This window comes from Orycteropus afer, unplaced genomic scaffold (assembly GCF_000298275.1).
Source record: "Orycteropus afer afer isolate SDZICR_OR568_19922 unplaced genomic scaffold, OryAfe1.0 scaffold00358, whole genome shotgun sequence".
In the NCBI taxonomy this organism is placed as follows: Eukaryota; Metazoa; Chordata; class Mammalia; order Tubulidentata; family Orycteropodidae; genus Orycteropus; species Orycteropus afer.
The window spans coordinates 2767996-2787193 of NW_006921945.1; the positions used below are offsets into that span (position 1 = coordinate 2767996).

Sequence of the window (19198 nt, forward strand, 5' to 3'; positions counted from 1 at the left end):
ATTTTGGTCAATGACATGAGACAAAGTATATGTGAACTGCTGTATGAAAAGTGAATTTACTCTGTAAATCTTCACCCAAATCCTAAAAAAAAAAAAAAGATAGGTGGACAATTCTCCATTTATGGGAAATCAGGATGTGTACTTCCAGTGAACCCAACTGAGAACTCACATTGGAAGTCATATTGGATACTCAAACTTATAATGCAACTAATTCAACGGAAGAAAAATTTGTAACTTCAGATGGTATTTTAAAAAATAAAGGCTGAAAAGTAATAAGTATCTGATTTCAAGACTTTAAAAAATTATAGCAAAGTAAACTGAAACAGAAGAAAATACTAGATGAGTAAAAAAATTAATAAAAAGTGAAACATTTATATCAAAGAGAATATTAAGAAACTAAAAGCTGTTTTTTCTGAAAGACTACAAAAAAAATGTAAATAAAATGGTCTAACTGCTAAATAAAAATACAACCTACCAGAAATGACACAAGAAAAAGTAGAAAACATCAATTAGTCCTATAACCATTAAAGAAATTGAATTACTAATTTAAAATCTTCTAAGCCTAGATTGTTTCATTAGTGAATTCCACCAAATATTTAAGGAAGGAATCATGCCAATCTTATATACACTTCCAGACAACAGAAACATACAGTGGCTTGCCCAATTCATTTAATAAGGCTAATAAAATCTCTGCACTAAAACCTGATTATGAGTGAGAACAAAACAAAGCAAAAATTACAGAACGATAACACTGATAAGCATTGATACAAAAATCTTAAACTATTAGTAAAGTGAGTCCTGTGATCTGTAAAAAGAAGACTACACTACAACTAAGTTGGTTTTAACCTGGCAACGCACAGTTGATTTAATGATGGAAAATAATCTCACTGACTTGCCACAATAACAGATTGAGAAAACTATAATCATTGCAACAGGTGCTTGATGTATGACATTGATCAAATTCCACCTCAGCATTATAAACACCCTGAGCAAACTAATCCAAGAAGGGAAGTTCCTTAATCTGATAAAGCTTTTTTTAAAAAATCTACATGAAACACCACTACCTCAGCTGCTTTGCCGTTGTAAAGGCGGAAATGATTACAGGCCTTCAGGTTGAGCGCGATGGTACTGTCAGGGATCTGCTGAAGGTAGACAGCCAGGACTTCCTGGGACACATCATAGTAATCCAGCTTGTAGTAACACAGGGCCACATACACATTGAGAGCAAGGTACTCCCTAGCAAGCCAAAGAGAGAAGGGTTAACAGTCTAAGTCTCCTTCCAGTGATGTGGCTGGACTACAAAGAGTTTTTCAGTGACTCAGATGCATAGCAAACCAAAGAGGACGGCTCATGGACTTGCCTTGTGAAGACAGTGGCAAAATCTAATCACTGTAATATTTTGGCTGAGAAGGGAGGTAGAGGACAGAGTGGGAGTAGCAGGAGAAAGGCTAAGTGGTCTGTGACATAAAGCTGGAACAGTAATTCTTCAGGATGGTTTCTTCTTAATTTTGTTGGCCAGCCACCTACACCGTGCCAACGACACTGACAGGTGGCACATGGGCTCATTCACCCTCCGTAGGGGCAACATCACCCCCAAAGAGGCAGCAGTTGGTCCTTGGAGAGGGGTGCAGCAACTGTCCATTTTAGGTGTGAAACACAGATACACACACATACGGCACAGAAACAAGCGTACAGGATGCCTGCAGCGTTAAAACGCCACAGGGGGCCATTAGGGAAAACTGTCTGACCAGGCTCCTCAGAGGGGCAACAGTGAGAAGGAAGGTAGGAAGCCATGATGCAGACCCATCAGCTCTTGTCTCAACAGAACCCTCAGGTCTCAGGTGACACCAGCACCTTGGGCAGACAAGTCCCTGCAGAACCGAATGCAGTGAAAGGACTCTGAGCAGGAGGCCGAGGACGCAGACCTGTTATCCAGCAGTATGCGCTTGTATATGTCGATGGCCTCTTGGTAGTGGGAGCGCATGTAGTGGATTGAGGCCAAGCTCAGCTGATCTTCCGTGATGTCCTGAAGGTTCTGGTGGAAGTTCATCAGCTTCTTTTCATCATTAAACTAAAATTGTGAGACAGAAAAAGACACATTCAGCTCCTTGGGCGTGGACACTCACAGAAACCATCACCTGCATTCAGAGGGTCCACCCCTTGCCTTGTGTCTCTCCCCCTCCTACTTCCCTCGGTTCCTCGTCATCTCTTCTTTGGGGAGAGGAGAAGAGGCTCTGTAGGCACAGCCTTGGCCCTGGGAAGCCTCCGTCACAGCCACTGCAGGCGACTGCACCGCCCCTGCTTCCCTGCTTCTGCCTTTACACGGTACCCCTTCCGATGTCTCTCCACTCTTAGCCGTTAAACCATTCTATCTGCGTTCCTACATTTCCTTCTCCTTCGTAGGCAACATGGGACCAAAGTGTTTTCTCATGATGTGACCTGGCAGTTTTTAGTTCCCTGTCCTACGTGTTATCATCCACTCTCCAGTCACTGCACCCTGCTGCTGAGGCTGGAAGAGACCGAGTTCAGCCTCGTGTGCAGACTGTGCCCAGCGGTTCTGAAGTAGCAGCTCCCTGGTGACCGGATGTGGGTCAGAACACATGAACTCTCTTTGAGGGTGACCTTAATATGTATGTGGAGCCCTCACTCCTGGTGTAGAGATGGACTTACAACCTGAAAATTTTAAAGTAAAGCTCCTCACACACACACACACACACACACAAATAAACACTGCAGCTGACTCCCAGTCTGACCACTGATAGGGCAGAGGTAATTTTTATAAGATAATTTCAATCTTGTCTCAATGTGGAAGGCAGATGAGTGCAGCTTGCAATTGCCAAACACCTTCTGGCTTGAGAAGGTTTAGTTCAAGTCTTATCTGCTTACACTTTGTCAAGAAAACAGGTTCTCAATATGAGTATTTCCCTAGGCATGAAAGCTGGAAACAAGTTAAATCACAACAACAGGAAAACCATTAGCTCTGGACCGTCTGTCAGAAGGAATATCAGAAGGTGTTAAAATGCAAAGCACAGAAGTGAGGTTCCAAATTAAAATGCTGCTGAGAGGGCCAGGACAAAGGGAGGAGCCTGCTCCTTCCAAAGGTGGCGTCCAGTGCTCAGCTCCAACCAGTTGCTGGATATGGGAATGTGAATTCAGTGCTTTCAGATCTTCCAACTTTTCAAGAAAAGCCAAAAATTCAAAGGTCTGTATGGTGCCTCCTACTGTTTACATGTTTAAAATTTGGTACACTGTCCTAGAAATAGGAGCTCTGGTGACATAGTGCCTAAGGCATTTGACTGCTAACCAGAAGACTGGTGGTTCAAACCCACCAGCCACTCCTCAGAAGGAAGGTTGGGCAATCTACTTCTGTAGAGATACCTCCTCGGAAACCCAAGGAGGGGTCTCAATGAGTCGGATCTGACTCGATGGCAGTGAGGAGTAGTAGTAGTAATAGTAGTACTCCTAGACCTTGAATTATCTGGAAATTTGTACAAAAAAAAAAAAAGAAAAAAGAAAAACCACCTCACTGCCCTTGAGTCAATTCCAACTCATAGTGACTGCCTTTAGGTTTTCAAGGTGGTAAATCTTTACAGAAGTATATTGCCCAGTCTTCCTTCATAGAGCAGCTGGTGGGTTTGAACCACCAACATTCTGGTCAGCAGTCAAATGCCGTAGGGACTGTGCTACCCAGAGCTCCTTGGAAATATATATAAGCAGTAATTAATTTTAAACTTTAGCAAGTAAAAGACACAACCGGACCAATAAGCAATATCATGATAAACAAAGAAAATATTAAAGTTGTCAAAAATTTCACTCTATTGGATCCACAATCAATATCCATGGAAGCAGCAGTCAAGAAATCTACCAAAACAGTCCACTGGGCAAATGTGCTGCAAAAAATCTCTCTGAAGTGTTAAAAAGCAAAGACTAACATGTACCTGACCCAAGCCAGGGTCTTTTCAATCACCTCCTATGCACGTGAAAGCTGGACAATGAATAGGGAAGACTGAAGAAGAACTGATGCCTTTGAATTAGGGTACTAGTGAATATTAAATATTAAATAAATGGCAGAGTAATGAACAAATCTGTCTCAGAAGAAGTCTAACCAGATGCTCCTCAGAAGCAAGGCTAGTAAGGCTCTGTTTCCAGTACTTTAGGCACGTTGTCAGGAGGGCCCAGTCCCTGGAGAAGGACACTGTGTTTGGTGACGTGGAGCATCAATGAAAAAGAGGAAGGGCATCAGTGACACGTATTGATATAGTAACTGCAACAGTGGGCTCAAACACAGCACAAATGTGAGGATGGAAGGCCCACCGCGTTTCGTTCTGCTGTACGCTGAGTTGGAACCAACTCGCTAGGTCATCGCTGAGTCAGAACTGACTCGATGGCACCTAAAAACAACAGGGTCACTGCTAAAATAATATGTTTATAAGTATGCATAACTAACAAGCCAATGGAAGGGAAACATGGAATAATAAAAAACAATCAACCTAAAGACAAGAAAAGGAGCTCTAGTAGCATAGTGTCTAAGGCACTTCACTGCTAACCACAAGGCTGGCAGTTCAAATCCATCAGCCACTCCTTGGAAGGAAGTTTAGGCAATCTACTTCCAAAGTGATACTGCCTCAGGAACCCAAGGAGGGGTCGCTATGAGTCAGGTCCAACTCAATGGTACATAACAATAACAAGAAACAAGAAAAGAGAGAGAAAGGGGCATGACCAGCTGGGTTCAACAGGAAGCAAACAGTAAGATGGCAGTTACACAGCCAACCATATCAGTAACTACATTGAGTTAGGGGATGAAGTACTAGAATTGAAACCATGTTTTAATTGGGTAAAAACTACAAAAGTCATTTATATGCTGTTTACAAAGAGACGGTTTAAACCCAGGGAGACAGGAAGTAGAAAGTACCCACTGCTGGAGTTGATTCTGACCCACAGTGTTCCCAGAGGGCAGGGCAGAACTACCCCACAGGGCTTCCAATGAGCTAATATCTACAGAAACCACACCTTTCTCTCGACGAGTGGCTGACACGCTCAACCATCGACCAGTTGGTTAGCAGCTGAGCACTTAACCATCACGCTACCAAGACTCCTTAGAAGTAAAAGGATGGGAAGAGCAATAGAGGGGAAGACCACCCAAAACAGAGCCAGTGTAGCTACACAAGACGGCCAAGCCGACTGCAAGTGAAGAATGTCTGAAGATGAAGAAGGACACTTAATAACGATAAATGTTAATTCTAAGTCTGTGCGCGTTAAGTAACAACCTAATAAAATGTACGAAGCAAAAACTGACGGAACTAAAATGAGAGACAAACCCACAAGTTCTAAAAACCAAAACTTAATATTTTCAAATACTGCCTGTGAGCAATTTTAGACAATTTCCATCAAACAGTTTAACAACATGAATGAAAAGCTCTCAAGTTGTTCCCACCCATGAACTCAGTACTTCCATTTCTAGGATGTTCAGAACAGCATTTTTATTTCAAAATTGTGAAACAATCTAAGAGTTAAATAATGAGGAAACATTAAATAAAGGCACGTGTATGTGATGAAAAGTTCCAAAACCAAAAACCAAACTCATTGCCATCGAGTGTAGCAATTTTTTAAATTGTGTCTTTGAGATTATTTAGTGACTCAGGAACATGCTTATAGTACGAGACAAGTGAGACAAAGCAGAATATAAAAAACACATCTATGCAGCAGAGTCCCAGTCTGTAAAGGCAAGAGATAAACACATATACAAAAAGAGTTCACCTCAAAGAACGCACTCCATGCCACAAGGGTGAGAAGGCATTCTCTTCACAGCAGATGGTGTTTCTTTCCCTATTTGTTTGTATTTTTTAGTAGAATCCCTGTAATTTTCTTTTTTATAATTTAAAAAAAAAAAAAGGTAAAATATCATTTGATGATGATCGAAAGGTGAACTTCTCAAGTGTATGCTTATTTCCAGAAGTCAGGTCCAGAAATCTGTAAGTCTGCTTCCCAGGACACAACAGGAGAGCTGACACAGGCGCCTGAAATGATCGCTGCTTAAGACAAACCAAGAGCTGCCACCTCTGGATAAATCAGGAGAACAGAGAACACTGATGGGGGAGAAAGCCTATCAAATCAAAACTCGCTTCCACTTGTTCTAGAAAATACCACCAGCAAGAATTTCAAGCTAATGATCTTCCGCTGCTGTTGGAAATAAGAAGGAAGAAAGAGAAGCTATTTCCAAAGCAAAAAGCACGAGCTGTGAACACCGTACCTTGTGAGCCAAGTGGAAGAGCAGGCGGTTCTGGAGTCGGCTTTTTGGAGCTGAAAGAAAAACAGAGAAAACAGAGACTGCTCACTCAGCTGCCTACTGAAGCCATCAACAGGCGACGCACTCAGTCCCTCGTGGGACTGAAACGACACTGAGGCTCCCCAGAACTCCCTCATCTCATCCTGATACGTCCCTGTTCTAATACATGTCATTTCAGCGTACACACACACACACACACACACATACACACACATACGGAAAGAGAGCTGGAAACCTCGACAGACATATCAACACTGTTGTAGGTAAAATGGGATAAGGTGTTAAAAACATGACATGGAGTGACTGTCTTAACAAACCTCCAGCACACAGGAAACAATGTGCGTACAAGTCAAGAAAGGCCTCCTGCCCCACGTTCCCCATGGATTTGAGCTGGAATATTTTCCAAGTACGTCGATGTCCACTGATTCTCTAAGGCCTCTCCCCTGGGAGACATACTTTTCTGACACACATTTCCTGGACCACATTCCTTACATTTTCTTTGATTCACACTCTAATCATCCCTCATCTTTTCTCCCATGTTCCCCCTTGCAGGCCCTACTCTTCTTTGCAAACTTGAGGACAGTTTTCCCAAGGTGACTACTAACAAGAAAGCACAAGTTGCCTTCCTCAGGCTGAAATTCCAAGGCTTCCTGCCCAGAAGCAGGGGACGCAACTCTACAGAGCTTGAACGACTACACCACGTCCTGTCCACAGCATGGGGACCCCACCACGACGGGGCCTCAGACGAGGCCTTGGCCTTGTCCTCGTCCTTCTCTGTGCAGCCTTTTTTACTGCAGCTTTAGGTGTGTGTGTGGGGGGGGGGCGATTAACTCTCTTTTTAAACATAAACTTGTTCCAATCTAATATTCTCTGAGAAGAAAGTGATTTTTAAGCTTTCTAATGTCACTTAGTAATGAATTGTTTTAAAACCTCCAAAATAACTCCTACTACGAATGAAGAACATGAGATATTAAAAGGGCCCCGTTTCACCTTTAAATCCAGCTGCTTCAGCTTGCTTATACATCCCCAGAAAGAAATAGGTACAGGCCAGGTTCACCCAGACTTCAGGATTGCAGTTTTCCTCTTTTGTTGCATTTTCGTATTCCTGAAAAACACACCGAGCAGTGATCTCGTTGAGACAGGAAAGCAATAGATGGGCCATTCTTTCATACCAGAATGTGACTTCCCACTGCGACTGGCCAACCTGACCTTTGGGGATCATCACATGGCCCCTCACTGTTCTGTACCTGAAAGGATGCTTCAACTGTCCTTAGGATGCAATTTGGGAGTAAAAACAGGTAGAAAATGTCTAAACAGTTTCATTGGTGAATTAAAAATTGCTTGACCCAGGGCATTTGTAATTTCACTGAGATTTGGATCCATAATCCTACAGATTGATCAATGTACATGGTAGGGTTTACAATGACCAAGAAAAAGTTACTTCCAAAATACTAACACCTGCAAAAATATAGGAATAATACAATCTTCCCCATGCCTAGAAATAACCAAGCACAGTAAAAATGAACCCCTTTTGAGATGACTTAAGAAAGTTCTTCTTAAAATGGTTGATTTTTTAGCCATAAAGAGAAATGAAATTCTCATACATGCTATGACAGGGATGAACCTTGAAAACCTCATGCTGAGTGACACACGTCAGCCAGAAAAGGACAAACATTATACAATCTCATAGATGTGAAATATGACCAACGGGCAACTGCAGGAGACCGAAATCTATCAGAGGCGGGGGCAGGGGCCTGGGGGAGGGGCCAGGAGCGTCTGCTGAGACAGTGGTGATAGCTGTGCAGCATATAGTCAACGACAATAAGCTGTACGCTAAAAAAAAGGTTAAAGGGCAAACTTTACTATATACACTTCACCTAAAAAAAAAAAAAAAAGAAGCTCTGGTAGCACTGTGGTTAAAGCACTCAGCTGCTAACAAAGCTTGGTGGTTCAAAAATCACCAGCCGCTCCACAGGAGAAAGATGGGGCAGCTTGTTTCCATAAAGACTGACAGCCTTGGGAGCCCTGTGGGGTAGTTCTCTGTCCTCTAGGAGCACCGTGAGTCAGAATCGACTGGACAGCAGTGGGTTTTACATCAACAAAATTGTTCTCAATGGCTCCTTCGTCCTCTCCTGAAGATCTACTTAAGAAATGTTACTGTCAACATGTTCTACAATTTCATTAGCATATACTTAAAAACAAAACGCAAACAAAATACTTGGACCTATGGCAAGGACGCCGGAAGCAATCCACCACCACAGCTGTTGGAAGCAACGCAGAGAGCAGGACTGGGAAGGCGGCCGGGGTGGCTTTTCACTTCCTCTTTGTTCCCTTGGGCAGTGTGTGCAGTTGGCCACAAGCGTGTCATCGCGGTACACAGGCCGATCGGGCTGTCAGACGCCCGTCTGAGTGTCCCGCTCACCTCCAGAGCTCTCCTGTAGTCACCCAGATGAAACGCCGAGTATCCGATCCACAGGTTCGAGTCCTGCTCCTCCTCCCCAACGTGACGCTTGAACTTCACATGAAAGAGAGTCACACACCACTCTGAATTGTTTCACAAACAAGTTTGATACCATTACTCTTTAAAAACAGCAACAGGTTTTAAAACTGCTATGCTAACTGACTGCTGAGGGATAAGAAATTATAAATAATGGACAGAAAACAATACTCATTTCAATTAAGCCTGCACCTCCAGGACGGAGCGTCATTATCAAAGAAACTTCCATTCTGAAAGATCACACACTTATTCTGTATTTACTCCTACCTTACTCTAGAAGGTGTGCAGGGGCACCCTCGTAACAGGGCAGGTAGGTGAGGAGCAGACAGAGCATGTGAGCTACGTACTGCTAAATGAGCGAAGGTCTGAGACATCACGTAAGGAACTCAAGGCCACCCCGGCGGCAGGTGAGGCGGCAGGGAGACGCACACTAACCTCAGACTCCAAAGCCCACACCCACTCCCAGCACACTCTGCTGCCCTGACCCTCACCCTGCAGTCCTGCCCTGCTCGCACACACATACATTGAATCCCAGCTTACAGCCTTCCCCTGAGGACAAGCCACTAAACACGCGATGACCCCTGACCAGGCTAGCTAGCTCACCAGGGCCTGCAAGAGGCGAGGATGCGCAGAACAAACACGTGGGAACTCTTGCAGCTCAACACCAGGCCCCTTTGGGAGGAAAGGAGACTGGGGGAGGAGTGTGAACGGCCACAGACCGAGAGCTGTCACTCGCGGGGGCAGGAGCAGCACGGGTGGGAATCAAGCAGCGAGCTGCACAGCCTCACAGGGCACCACGGCAGAAGTCCACGTGCCCCCCACGAGAGCAAGAAGACACCCCGGGAAAGCTTCTCGTCTGGGTTAAAACCCTACGGCAGTAGCCAACAGCGCATGACAAATCCTCTATCACTGAATGCTAGGGATTTGAGTCAGGGGCTTAAGTCTGGACACGTTCAGATCTAAGGGCTCCTTCAATCTGCCCCAGAAACTCCCCAAGTTCACGGGAAGCTCCTGAGCCATGCTCAGCCCAGACCACAGCGGTCCCCTTTCATAGCCTGGTGCTCCCACTGGCTACTGTGGCTGTAAGCCCAGGGCAGAGTCACCCTGCCACTTCAGTCAGTCTAGGACAACACCAGGAAAAGGTGGCCACTGCCTTGAAGAAACACAGAAGAAAAACAGAAATGGACAAACCCCAGGCATCTACGCAGCACTCAGCCCCCCAATGCACACAGCTACCAGGTCCTTAGAAGTCAACTCTCACACTTTGAAAATGAGAAACCTGACACCGAGGAGACGAAGCATGAGTTTAACCCACGAGCACGAGTCAGAAACAGCACCACGCATGCAAGTGAGTAGCTCCAGGAGCTGAGAGCAGCGCGGCCGGAGCAGGGGTGCGCAGGAACAACGGCACGACCTCGCGGCAACGTGCTGGCACACTTCTACTTCCTCCGCTTTGCGTGTTAACTTTTTATCATGATCTGGGTAAAGCTCACAGAGCAAACAGGTCTTCCGTTCAACAGTTCATGAGCGTTTTGTTTCCTGACATTGACTGTAATCCCCAGCACGTGACAGCTCTCCTCCCACCTCCTCCCTGCAGTTACTGCTCCCATTCGCCCTTCTTCCCTGCCCCTTCCTGCCTCCCAAGTTTGACCCCTGGGCAAACGCTCCCCTTTGACCCCGTGTGCTTGGTTGTTCTAAGGAGTGCACACCTCTCTGCTGTCACTGTGCAGCTCACAGGCCTGTCCACTGTTGGCTGAAGGCCGAGCCACAGTCGTGAGCTCAGTTCCAGCGCTGAATGGTGACCAAGGGCCACAGTCAAAGGGCGTTCACCAGTCTCTATCAGACCAGTAAGTCTGGTCCACCTTTCAACATTCCTCTAACATGTCCCAAAGGAGCTCTGGTGGCACAGTGCCTAAGGTATCTGACATCTATCTAGAAGGTTGGCGGCTCAAACCCACCAGCCACTCCATGGAAGGAAAATGAGACAATTGAGTCCTGCGAAGATTTACAGCTTGGAAACCCAATTGGGGTCACTATGAGTCAGGAGCAACTCATTGGCAGTGGGTTTGGTTTGGTGGCTAACATGTCCTTTCTGTAAGCAATTTCTCAAAGTGCAGTCTCCTTGGACTCTGGCCTTGGAAGCATACAACCAAAAAAAGGAAAACCAAACCATTGCCATCAATTCGGACTCAAAGTGACCCTTCCTTTGAGGAACTTCCCTACAGGGTTTCTAAGGCCGGAGTCTCTATGGAAACAGACTGCCTTGTCTTTCTCCCATGAAGTGGCTGGTGGATTCGGACCGCTGATCTTTTGGTTAACAGCTGAAATGCTTTAACTACTTAAAATGTAGATTCCTGAGCACCACTACAGACCTGAGGAATAAGAATCCCTTGGGCAGGAGCCTAACAAGCTACATCCATCGTAACAAGTAACCTGAATGATTTCAGCATATATTAAAAGTTGAGAATGACTACCACAGAGATATAGCCTTGGGCAGGTCGGCTGCAAGGGACCTCGTTCAAGTGCTGAGGAGCAAGGATGTCTCCTTGAGGACTAGGGGGCGCCTGACATAAGCCAGGGTGTTTTCAATCACCTCATATGCATGTGAAAGGTGGACAATGAATAAGGAAGACTGAAGAACTGATGCTTTTGAGCTGTGGTGCTGCCGAAGAATGCTGAATACAACGGACTGCTAAGAGAACTAACAGATCTGTCCTGGAGGAAGTGCAGCCAGAATGGTCCTTGGAAGCGAGAATGGCCGGACTTCATCTCACCTACTTTGGTCATGTTGTCAGAAGGGACCATTCCCTGGAGAAGGATGTCATGCTTGATAAGGTGGAGGGTCGACAAAAGAGGGGAAAGCCCTCAACAAGATGGATTGACACAGTGACTGCGGTGATGGGCTCAAGTATAGCAAGGATCATGGAGCTGGCCCCAGACTGGCCGGTATTTTGTTCTGCTGTGCATGGGGTCACTATGAATTGGACACAACTCAACAGCAATTAACAACAACAGCCATCACAGAGATTGGAAATATTTTCTCAGGTACAATTTGTTAAACAATAAGCGTGGAAGAATTATTTCAATATGATCAAAAATTGGTAACACAGAGTAGAAAAACATCTTAAACCTGTCCAGGGTCGGAATAAAAAACGTGTGAGCTGACACTGTATTAAATGTCTATCTGTATTTTTAGGCTGGGTCCTCCATCAGCTGTTCTAGACACAATCCTAAACACTCTACAAGAAATAATGTTGATTCACCCTCAACCAGTTGGGTAGTTAGCTTGGAAAGTGCACCTGATTCACTAGTTGCTCTTTGGTGCCAACGCATCAGCGCCAACTCCCAGCAACCCCACGTGTGTGTATAACACAACTCAGCCCTGTGCATCCTGACCACCGCAGCTGCATTTGAACTCATTGTTGCATCCGAGATTCGCAAGGGGTTCCTTGACAAAGCCCCAGGACACGCCAGCTGTTCCAAAAGCATGGCACCCGGCAGTGGTCCATGCATTCACACTGCACTCTGGGGCTCCCGTCCCGAGCAGCACCCCTCCTTGACATTACCTCCAGCAGGGTGATAGCACCAGTGAAATCTCTCTGAGAAAGCAGCTCCTCTAGCTTTGGGATCTTCCGACCCTTCCTCCTTCTTTTGTCAGCGAGGGGCAGGTCCCCGCCTACGGCAGGTTTGGCCCTGGAAAGCATCTGGGAAGGAAACAACACGGGCAGTGGTCCGGCCCACTTCCGGTGATCCGTTCTAAACTGACGTGACAGCTCCAGGACGTACCTGCCAAGTCCCCAGTAATGAACCCCAGGGGAGCTTATCCCAAGTCTTCTGGTAGCACGTTATTTTACTAAAGAGACCATCACCCTGTGCCTTAGCTGAACCGAACTGCTACTCTCAACAAACGGGCAGGAGCTGCCTTCGCACAGCTTCTGTCGTCTGAGGCTTCCCTCGGTCTGCCGTCCATCCCGCTTGCAGCTCGGGCAAGAGGGCAGGGCAGGAAGGAGAAAAGCACCGAGGTGTTTACAGTGCAGCCCTGTGCCCGTGGGAACGCTGGGAAGGCCGGGCCACACCCTCTACCGACCCCCCCGAAGAACCCAGAAGTCTCCTAGGACCCTGTGATTCCCGGCCCCTGTTCCACGTCCTCCCTCGCCATTCAGGGCCACTAACCATCTTGGCGGCAGTCCTGTGAACCCGACCGGCAGACACACAGCAAAGGCGCGGCCTCGGCTCGTCGCAGCATCCAACCAGCACTCTCCGTTTCCACGGCAACCCCTCCGGGAGGCCGGGCCGTCGCTAGACGCGCCCGCCCGGAAACCGGTGCCGCCCGCGTCTTGGTTCTGCTCCGCCTCGGCAGCCGGGAAGTGGGTGCTGCCCGCTGAGGAGGAGGGCATCGTTCTCTCTGCTGAGAGCGAAAGGGTCACTGTCGCTCCACTTCTGCGTTCACTTCAGGGAGAATGGCATTGTTTTCGAATGCAAGTGTCTTGGGAAAATCATTTTCAAGGAACCACTTCCGGTTTGGAACGCGTTGGGCTCCATAGCAACCTGTACGCGCTGCCTGGTTTCTGTCTCCGCCCCATAGGAGCAGCTTAGGGAAAAAATTGACCTCTGTCTGGGGAGCTGACGTTGACAACCAGGAACACCGAAGGAGGATGCGTTTCCATAGAACCACTGACACACAATTTAAAAAAAAAAAATGTAATAAAGAATTAAGTGTGGTAAATATGTGTTAGGGAGCTCTGGTAGCATAGTGCCTAAGGCACTTGACCGCTAACCAGAAGGGTGGCAGTTCAAACCCACCAGCCACTCCTCGGAAGGAAGATGGGGCAATCTACTTCCGTAGTGATACTGCCTCGGAAACCCAAGGAGGGGTCGCTATGAGTCGGGTCCTACTCGGCGGCACATAACAACAACAACAACAAATATGTGTTAATTGAACAACTCGATTTATGTCTTACTCCTGGACCCAGTTAACACGACTGAACGACTAGTTATTTTTGAAATCAGCCAATTGTGGAGTTGAAGTGGAAGGGACCTTAAAGAACAACCGCTCCAATCCTCAGAACTAACGGACTGAAGAACTAACATCTAGAAGAGTGCAGTAATTCACCCAAGTTCACGGAGACAATAGTGGCGTGGTTGAATTACAGTATATCAACCCCAAATAACTACTAGCATTGGGTTTCAGAGGCTGTAAATCTACGTAAGTAGATCGCCCCCTCATCCTTCCCCAGAGCAGCTGGTGGGTTTGAACCACTGACCTTCTGGTTAGCAGCCAATGCCTTATCCACCACACCACCAAAGCTCCTTACTACCACTGTAAAACTCAAATACTGAAGAAGGAGGAAGGAACGATTTCTCAGATTCTTTTACAACTTCCCTCATGCTCACACCTTTATCCCTCCTCCATGCCGTCACCTGGAGAATTCACGAATCACTTCTGATTTTAGGTGTGATTGCACTTCATAGGCACCCCATGTGACAGACCAGATCGGCTGGTAGGGTTTTCTTTGCTGTAATCTCGACAGAAGCATTACCAGGTCTTTCTTCCACACAGCAGCTGGGTGAGTTCAAACTGCTGACCTTCCAGTTAGCAGCCAAGTGCTTAACTGTTACACCATCACCAAGGCTCCTTAAAAAAGAACACACATCTTGATTCACTGATGTATACATTTTAAGTATATGCAAACATCAATATACTGAGACACATACAGACAACACAAAAATCAATTTTGCACAAAACCAAACTCGGGTGGATTGTGACTCATAGCGACCCCACCACCACCACTGGGTTGCTATCAACCTCCATTAGGCTCCCAAGGATGTAAATCTATATGGAAACAGACTGTCTCAACTTTCTTCTGTGGAGCTGCTGGTGGGTTCAAACCACTAACCTTTTGATTAGCAGCCAAATGCCTTAACCACTACACCCCCAGAGCTCCTTGGGCCTCCTTAAACAAAAAACCAAACCCACTGCCATGAAGCAGATTCCAACTCATAGTGACCTCCACTGGGTTTCTGACGCGGTAAGTCTTTAGGGGGGAGCTCTGGTGGTGTAGTGCCTAAGGCACTTGACTGCTAACCAGAAGGCTGGCGGTTCAAACCCACAAGGCACTCCTCGGAAGGAAGGAAGGTTGGGCAACCACTTCCGTAGTGATACTGCCTCGGAAACCCAAGGAGGGGCCCACTATGAGTCGGGTCCGACTTGACGGCACATAACAACAACAACAACAAGTCTTTAGGAAGTAGATTGTTCCATAGTCCTTCTGCAGAGCAGCTGGTGGGTTTGAACCACCAATCTTCTGGTTAGCAGTCAAATGCCTTAGGCACTACACCACCAGAACTCCTTAGGGCTCTTAGAGATGCACAAATTCACCCAAATACAGAGGCACTGTCCTTATTATTCTTTTAGCATCATATTTCTGAAATATCCTGCTGTTTGGCTGAATTTAAAACAAAATTATTTTCAGACCTTTGCAGTAAAATGTTCTACCTATTTTTATAACGATTTTATTGAGACACAATTACCATCACATGAAGTTCATCCTTTTAGTCTATAAGTCAGTGGTTTTTGGTATATCCAGAGTCTGCATCCATAACCACTGTCTTAATTCCAGAACATTTTTCCCTAAAGACAACTCCACTTTCAACAGCATTGACTCCTCATTGTCCCTCCCCCCAGTCCCAGGCAACCGCTCATCTTTCTGTTAGTACTTGCCTATTCTGGACAGCTCATTAAAATAGAACCCTCTGACCGAGTAGTTGATCCTGCGGGCTTGGGACCATAGTCGCAGGGGACATCAAGCTCAATTGGCATAACATACTATACAAAACATTGTTCCACCTACTACTTTGGCGAGTAGCAACTGGGATCTTAAAAGCTAGGAAGCTGCCATCTAGATGCAACAACGGGTCTCTCCTCGTCAAGAAGAAAGAAGAAAACCAAAATTAATGGAAACAATCAGTCCTAGCGACTGGTACACCATCCGATCTGCAACCTATACAACTATGAGACCAGAAGAACTAGATGGTGCCCAGCTACCACTGCCATCCACTTGGAAGGGATGTAGGAGATTCTGCATAGAGAGGGAGAACAATGTGGAACAAAACTCAAAATCATTTGGAGGCAAAAAAAAAGAAGGTGGGGACCAGGTTTGCTGGTCCAATAGAGCCTGGTGTAACCACTGAGACTATGGCCCCTAGCTGCCCTGCAGGTCTAGAATTGAAGCCACAACTGTGGTTTCCAGCCAAACAAAGTACAGGCATGTGAGTTAAACATTTACCTCAAGTAGACACACGCCCTGGAGAGAACAATCATGGGAGAAGGAAGGGCTGCTTACGCACAGGGAGATAGCTCAGGGTGCAGAAGAGTATGAAGGGATGGACACTGGGAGGAGGTAACTATGGGGAGGAAGTGGGAGGGGAGCTGCTGCATTGTAAATTTTGGTCAATGACATGAGACAAAGTATATGTGAACTGCTGTATGAAAAGTGAATTTACTCTGTAAATCTTCACCCAAATCAAAATAAAATTTAAAAAAAAAAAAATAGAACCCTCTGATATGTGGCTTTTTCTGACTGGTTTCTTCACTTTGGGTGTGCTTTCCAGGTTCATGTCTGTTGCAGCATGTATTAATGCTCTCTTTCTTTTTATGATTGAGTAATATTCCACAGGGAGCTCTTATGGTGCAGTGGTTAAAGCACTCAGCTGCTAACCAAAACATCAGTGGTTCGAACCCACCAGCTGCTCCGTGGGAGAAAGATGAGGCAGGCTGCTTCCACAAAGATTTGCAGCCTCAGAAACCCTATCAGGCAGTTCTACTCTGTTCTACAGAGTGGCTACGAATTGGAATCACTGGATGGCAGTGGGTTTGTTTGGGTTTGGAATATTCCAGTAGGTCTCCAGGTGGCATAAACAACTTGTACTTGACTAACCTGAAGATTGGCAGTTTGAACCCCCCTAGCCATGCCAGGGAAGAAAAACCTGGCAATTTGCTTCCTGAAAGATTACAGCCCAGAAACCTGACAGGGTAGTACTGTTATGTAACCCAGGGAGTCACTATGAATCAGAATCAACCTGACAGCAACAAGTTTGGTTTGCTTGGTTTTAATGTCCCACTGTATCTATGCACCACACATTTGGTTTATCCACTCCTCAGTTAATGGACTTTCGGATTGGGTCTACTTTTTGGCTGTCATAAACAATGCTGTTATGAACATTCATGTCCAAGTTTTTGCAAGCACATATGTTTTCAATCACTTGGTAAACACCCAGGACTGGAACTGCTGAGTCATATGGTAAGTCTATGTTTAAGTTTTGGGGACCTGCCAAACTGTTTTATGAAGCAGCTGCACCACTCTGCAACCCACCAGCAGTGTATGAGGGTTCCAACCTCTCCACTTCCTCAACAACACTTGATACTGTCTTTTTTATGACAGCAGTTGGAGTGGGAGTGAAGTGTGTCTCCTGGTGGTTTTGATTTGCATATCCTAACAACTGTGAGATGGAGCATCTTCACCAGCTTCTTGGCCATTTGGGCATCTTCTTTGCAGAAGTGTTTATTCAAACCCTTTTCCTTTTTTTGCATTGATTTGCCTTTTTTATTGTTGAGTTGTAAGAGTTCTTTATATAGTGTGGCTACACTCATTGGCCAGCTTCAACACTTATCATCTATAGATTTCATACTAGCCAGGCTGCACTAGGGTCCTCACAATATATTTGGTCTCCCGTAAGTGAGTGATCCAAGAGTGAGCAAGAAAGAAGTTGCAATGTTGCAATGTTTTTGTCTCAGAATTGACACTGTCATTTCCATAACATCCTATCGATTACACAGGTTGCCCTATTCACTGTGGGAAGGGACTGCCCAAACCCACTGCCATCAAGTTGATTCCAACTCATAGTGACTCTATAAGACAGAGCAGAACTGCCCCAATTTTGTATCGTGATTTGGGTGAAAGCTTATAGAGCAAATGGCTTTCGATTCAACAGTTCATACCCATTTAGTTTTCAAGGCTGTAATCCTTATGGAAGCCAACTGCCACATCTTTTGCCAACCTTTCATTTAGCAGCCAAGCACTTTAACCACTGCATCACTAGGGCTCCTGGAAGGGACCACACAAGATGTGAAGTGGTGATAGTTGTAGGATCACAAACTGTAACTTCAGGGGGAATAACTCAAACCACAGTCATTCCAAGGCTGATCCGTATCAGGCAAAGGTCAGATGTGGCTCCACCCTCTAACCTTTTCACCAGTTCTGACATAGCTGTCCCTCGCATAGCACTCTCTATTTCTCTCCTGGGTTCATACACATTCAGTTTTAGATTGCTGATTGCAATCTCCACAACGTAACAGCCCTCCTCCCACTTCCTCCTTGTGGTTACCTTTTCCCTGTGTACTTCCCTCCTGCGCACTCCTGCCAGCGAGTTTCCTCCTGTGCAAACACTGCCTTCTGACTTCCCATGGTAGATTGTTCTAAAGAGTGCACCTCCCTGGTGTAACTGTTCACCTTATACGCCTGTCTATTGATTGGCTGAAAGTTAAGCCACAGAAGTGGGTTCAGTTCCAGGCCTGAAGGGTGACCAGGGGCCATAGTCTTGGGGTTTCACCAGTCTCTGTCAGACTAGTAAGGCTGGCCTTTTTTTTAAAAGATTTTGGGTTTTGTTCCATATTTTTCTCCCATTCTATCCAGGATCTCCACTTTTGATCTCTTTATGAGTGGTTGACTGTGGTAACCGGGCATCATCTAGTTTTTCTGGTCTCAGGGTCATATAAGCTGAGGTTCCCATATGCGGTAGTTAAATTTGTATGCCAAGTTGGTTGGGCCTGGTGAAATGGCTGGCCAGTTGGTGGCAGTTATTCCCCATGATGAGACTGGCAATTAACTCCATGCTGGGATCTACCACAAGCAGCTGAGTAGCTGCTTTAGGGATGTGGTCTGCTTCCCATATATAAGCAGCAGTTTGGGAATGGTCTCTAGCTTATGGCACTCTTGAACCCTGAATGTAGCCGAGTCATTGCTCAGCAGCCTGCCATGCTCCACCGATCTTGGGACTTCATCTGGACTTGAATTAAAGGCCTGTCATGTGGTTTGGTAGCATCAGGACTGTGCTTTTTACTTGTCAGTCTTGGGCTTGGCAGCCTCAGCAGCCAGCAGCTGAGTGAAGGAAGGCCACCAGCTTCAGTGGGCTGGGAGCAGGAAGCAGAGCTGAAGCCCAAGGTTGAGGGGCTTTCATCCAGCCTCTAGAGCCTGGCACTTTGAACTCGGACTTAAAGCCAACAAACTGTTAGAGAATAAACTCCTGTTTGTTAAAGCATCCCATTTGTGGTATATTCTTGTCAGAGTGGCACTAGGGAACCAGAACATCATGGTCCACTGGGACTAATTGTTTCCATGCATCCTTAATTTTCTTCA

General features: G+C 46.0%; 1 protein-coding gene across 1 annotated transcript in view; it reads right to left on the bottom strand.

The window, feature by feature from the left end:
* Positions 1-12487, bottom strand: part of TTC26 (tetratricopeptide repeat domain 26) — a 39211-nt gene extending 26724 nt beyond the window's left edge. Inside the window, exons 1-6 of the mRNA XM_007952770.1 lie at positions 12350-12487; positions 8709-8801; positions 7277-7391; positions 6251-6300; positions 1926-2071; positions 1065-1236 (exon numbers count right to left, since the gene is read on the bottom strand). Of these exons, the coding sequence (XP_007950961.1) occupies positions 1065-1236; positions 1926-2071; positions 6251-6300; positions 7277-7391; positions 8709-8801; positions 12350-12487 (714 nt within the window). The remainder of the gene's footprint in view (positions 1-1064; positions 1237-1925; positions 2072-6250; positions 6301-7276; positions 7392-8708; positions 8802-12349) is intronic.
* Positions 12488-19198: the final 6711 nt, after the last annotated feature.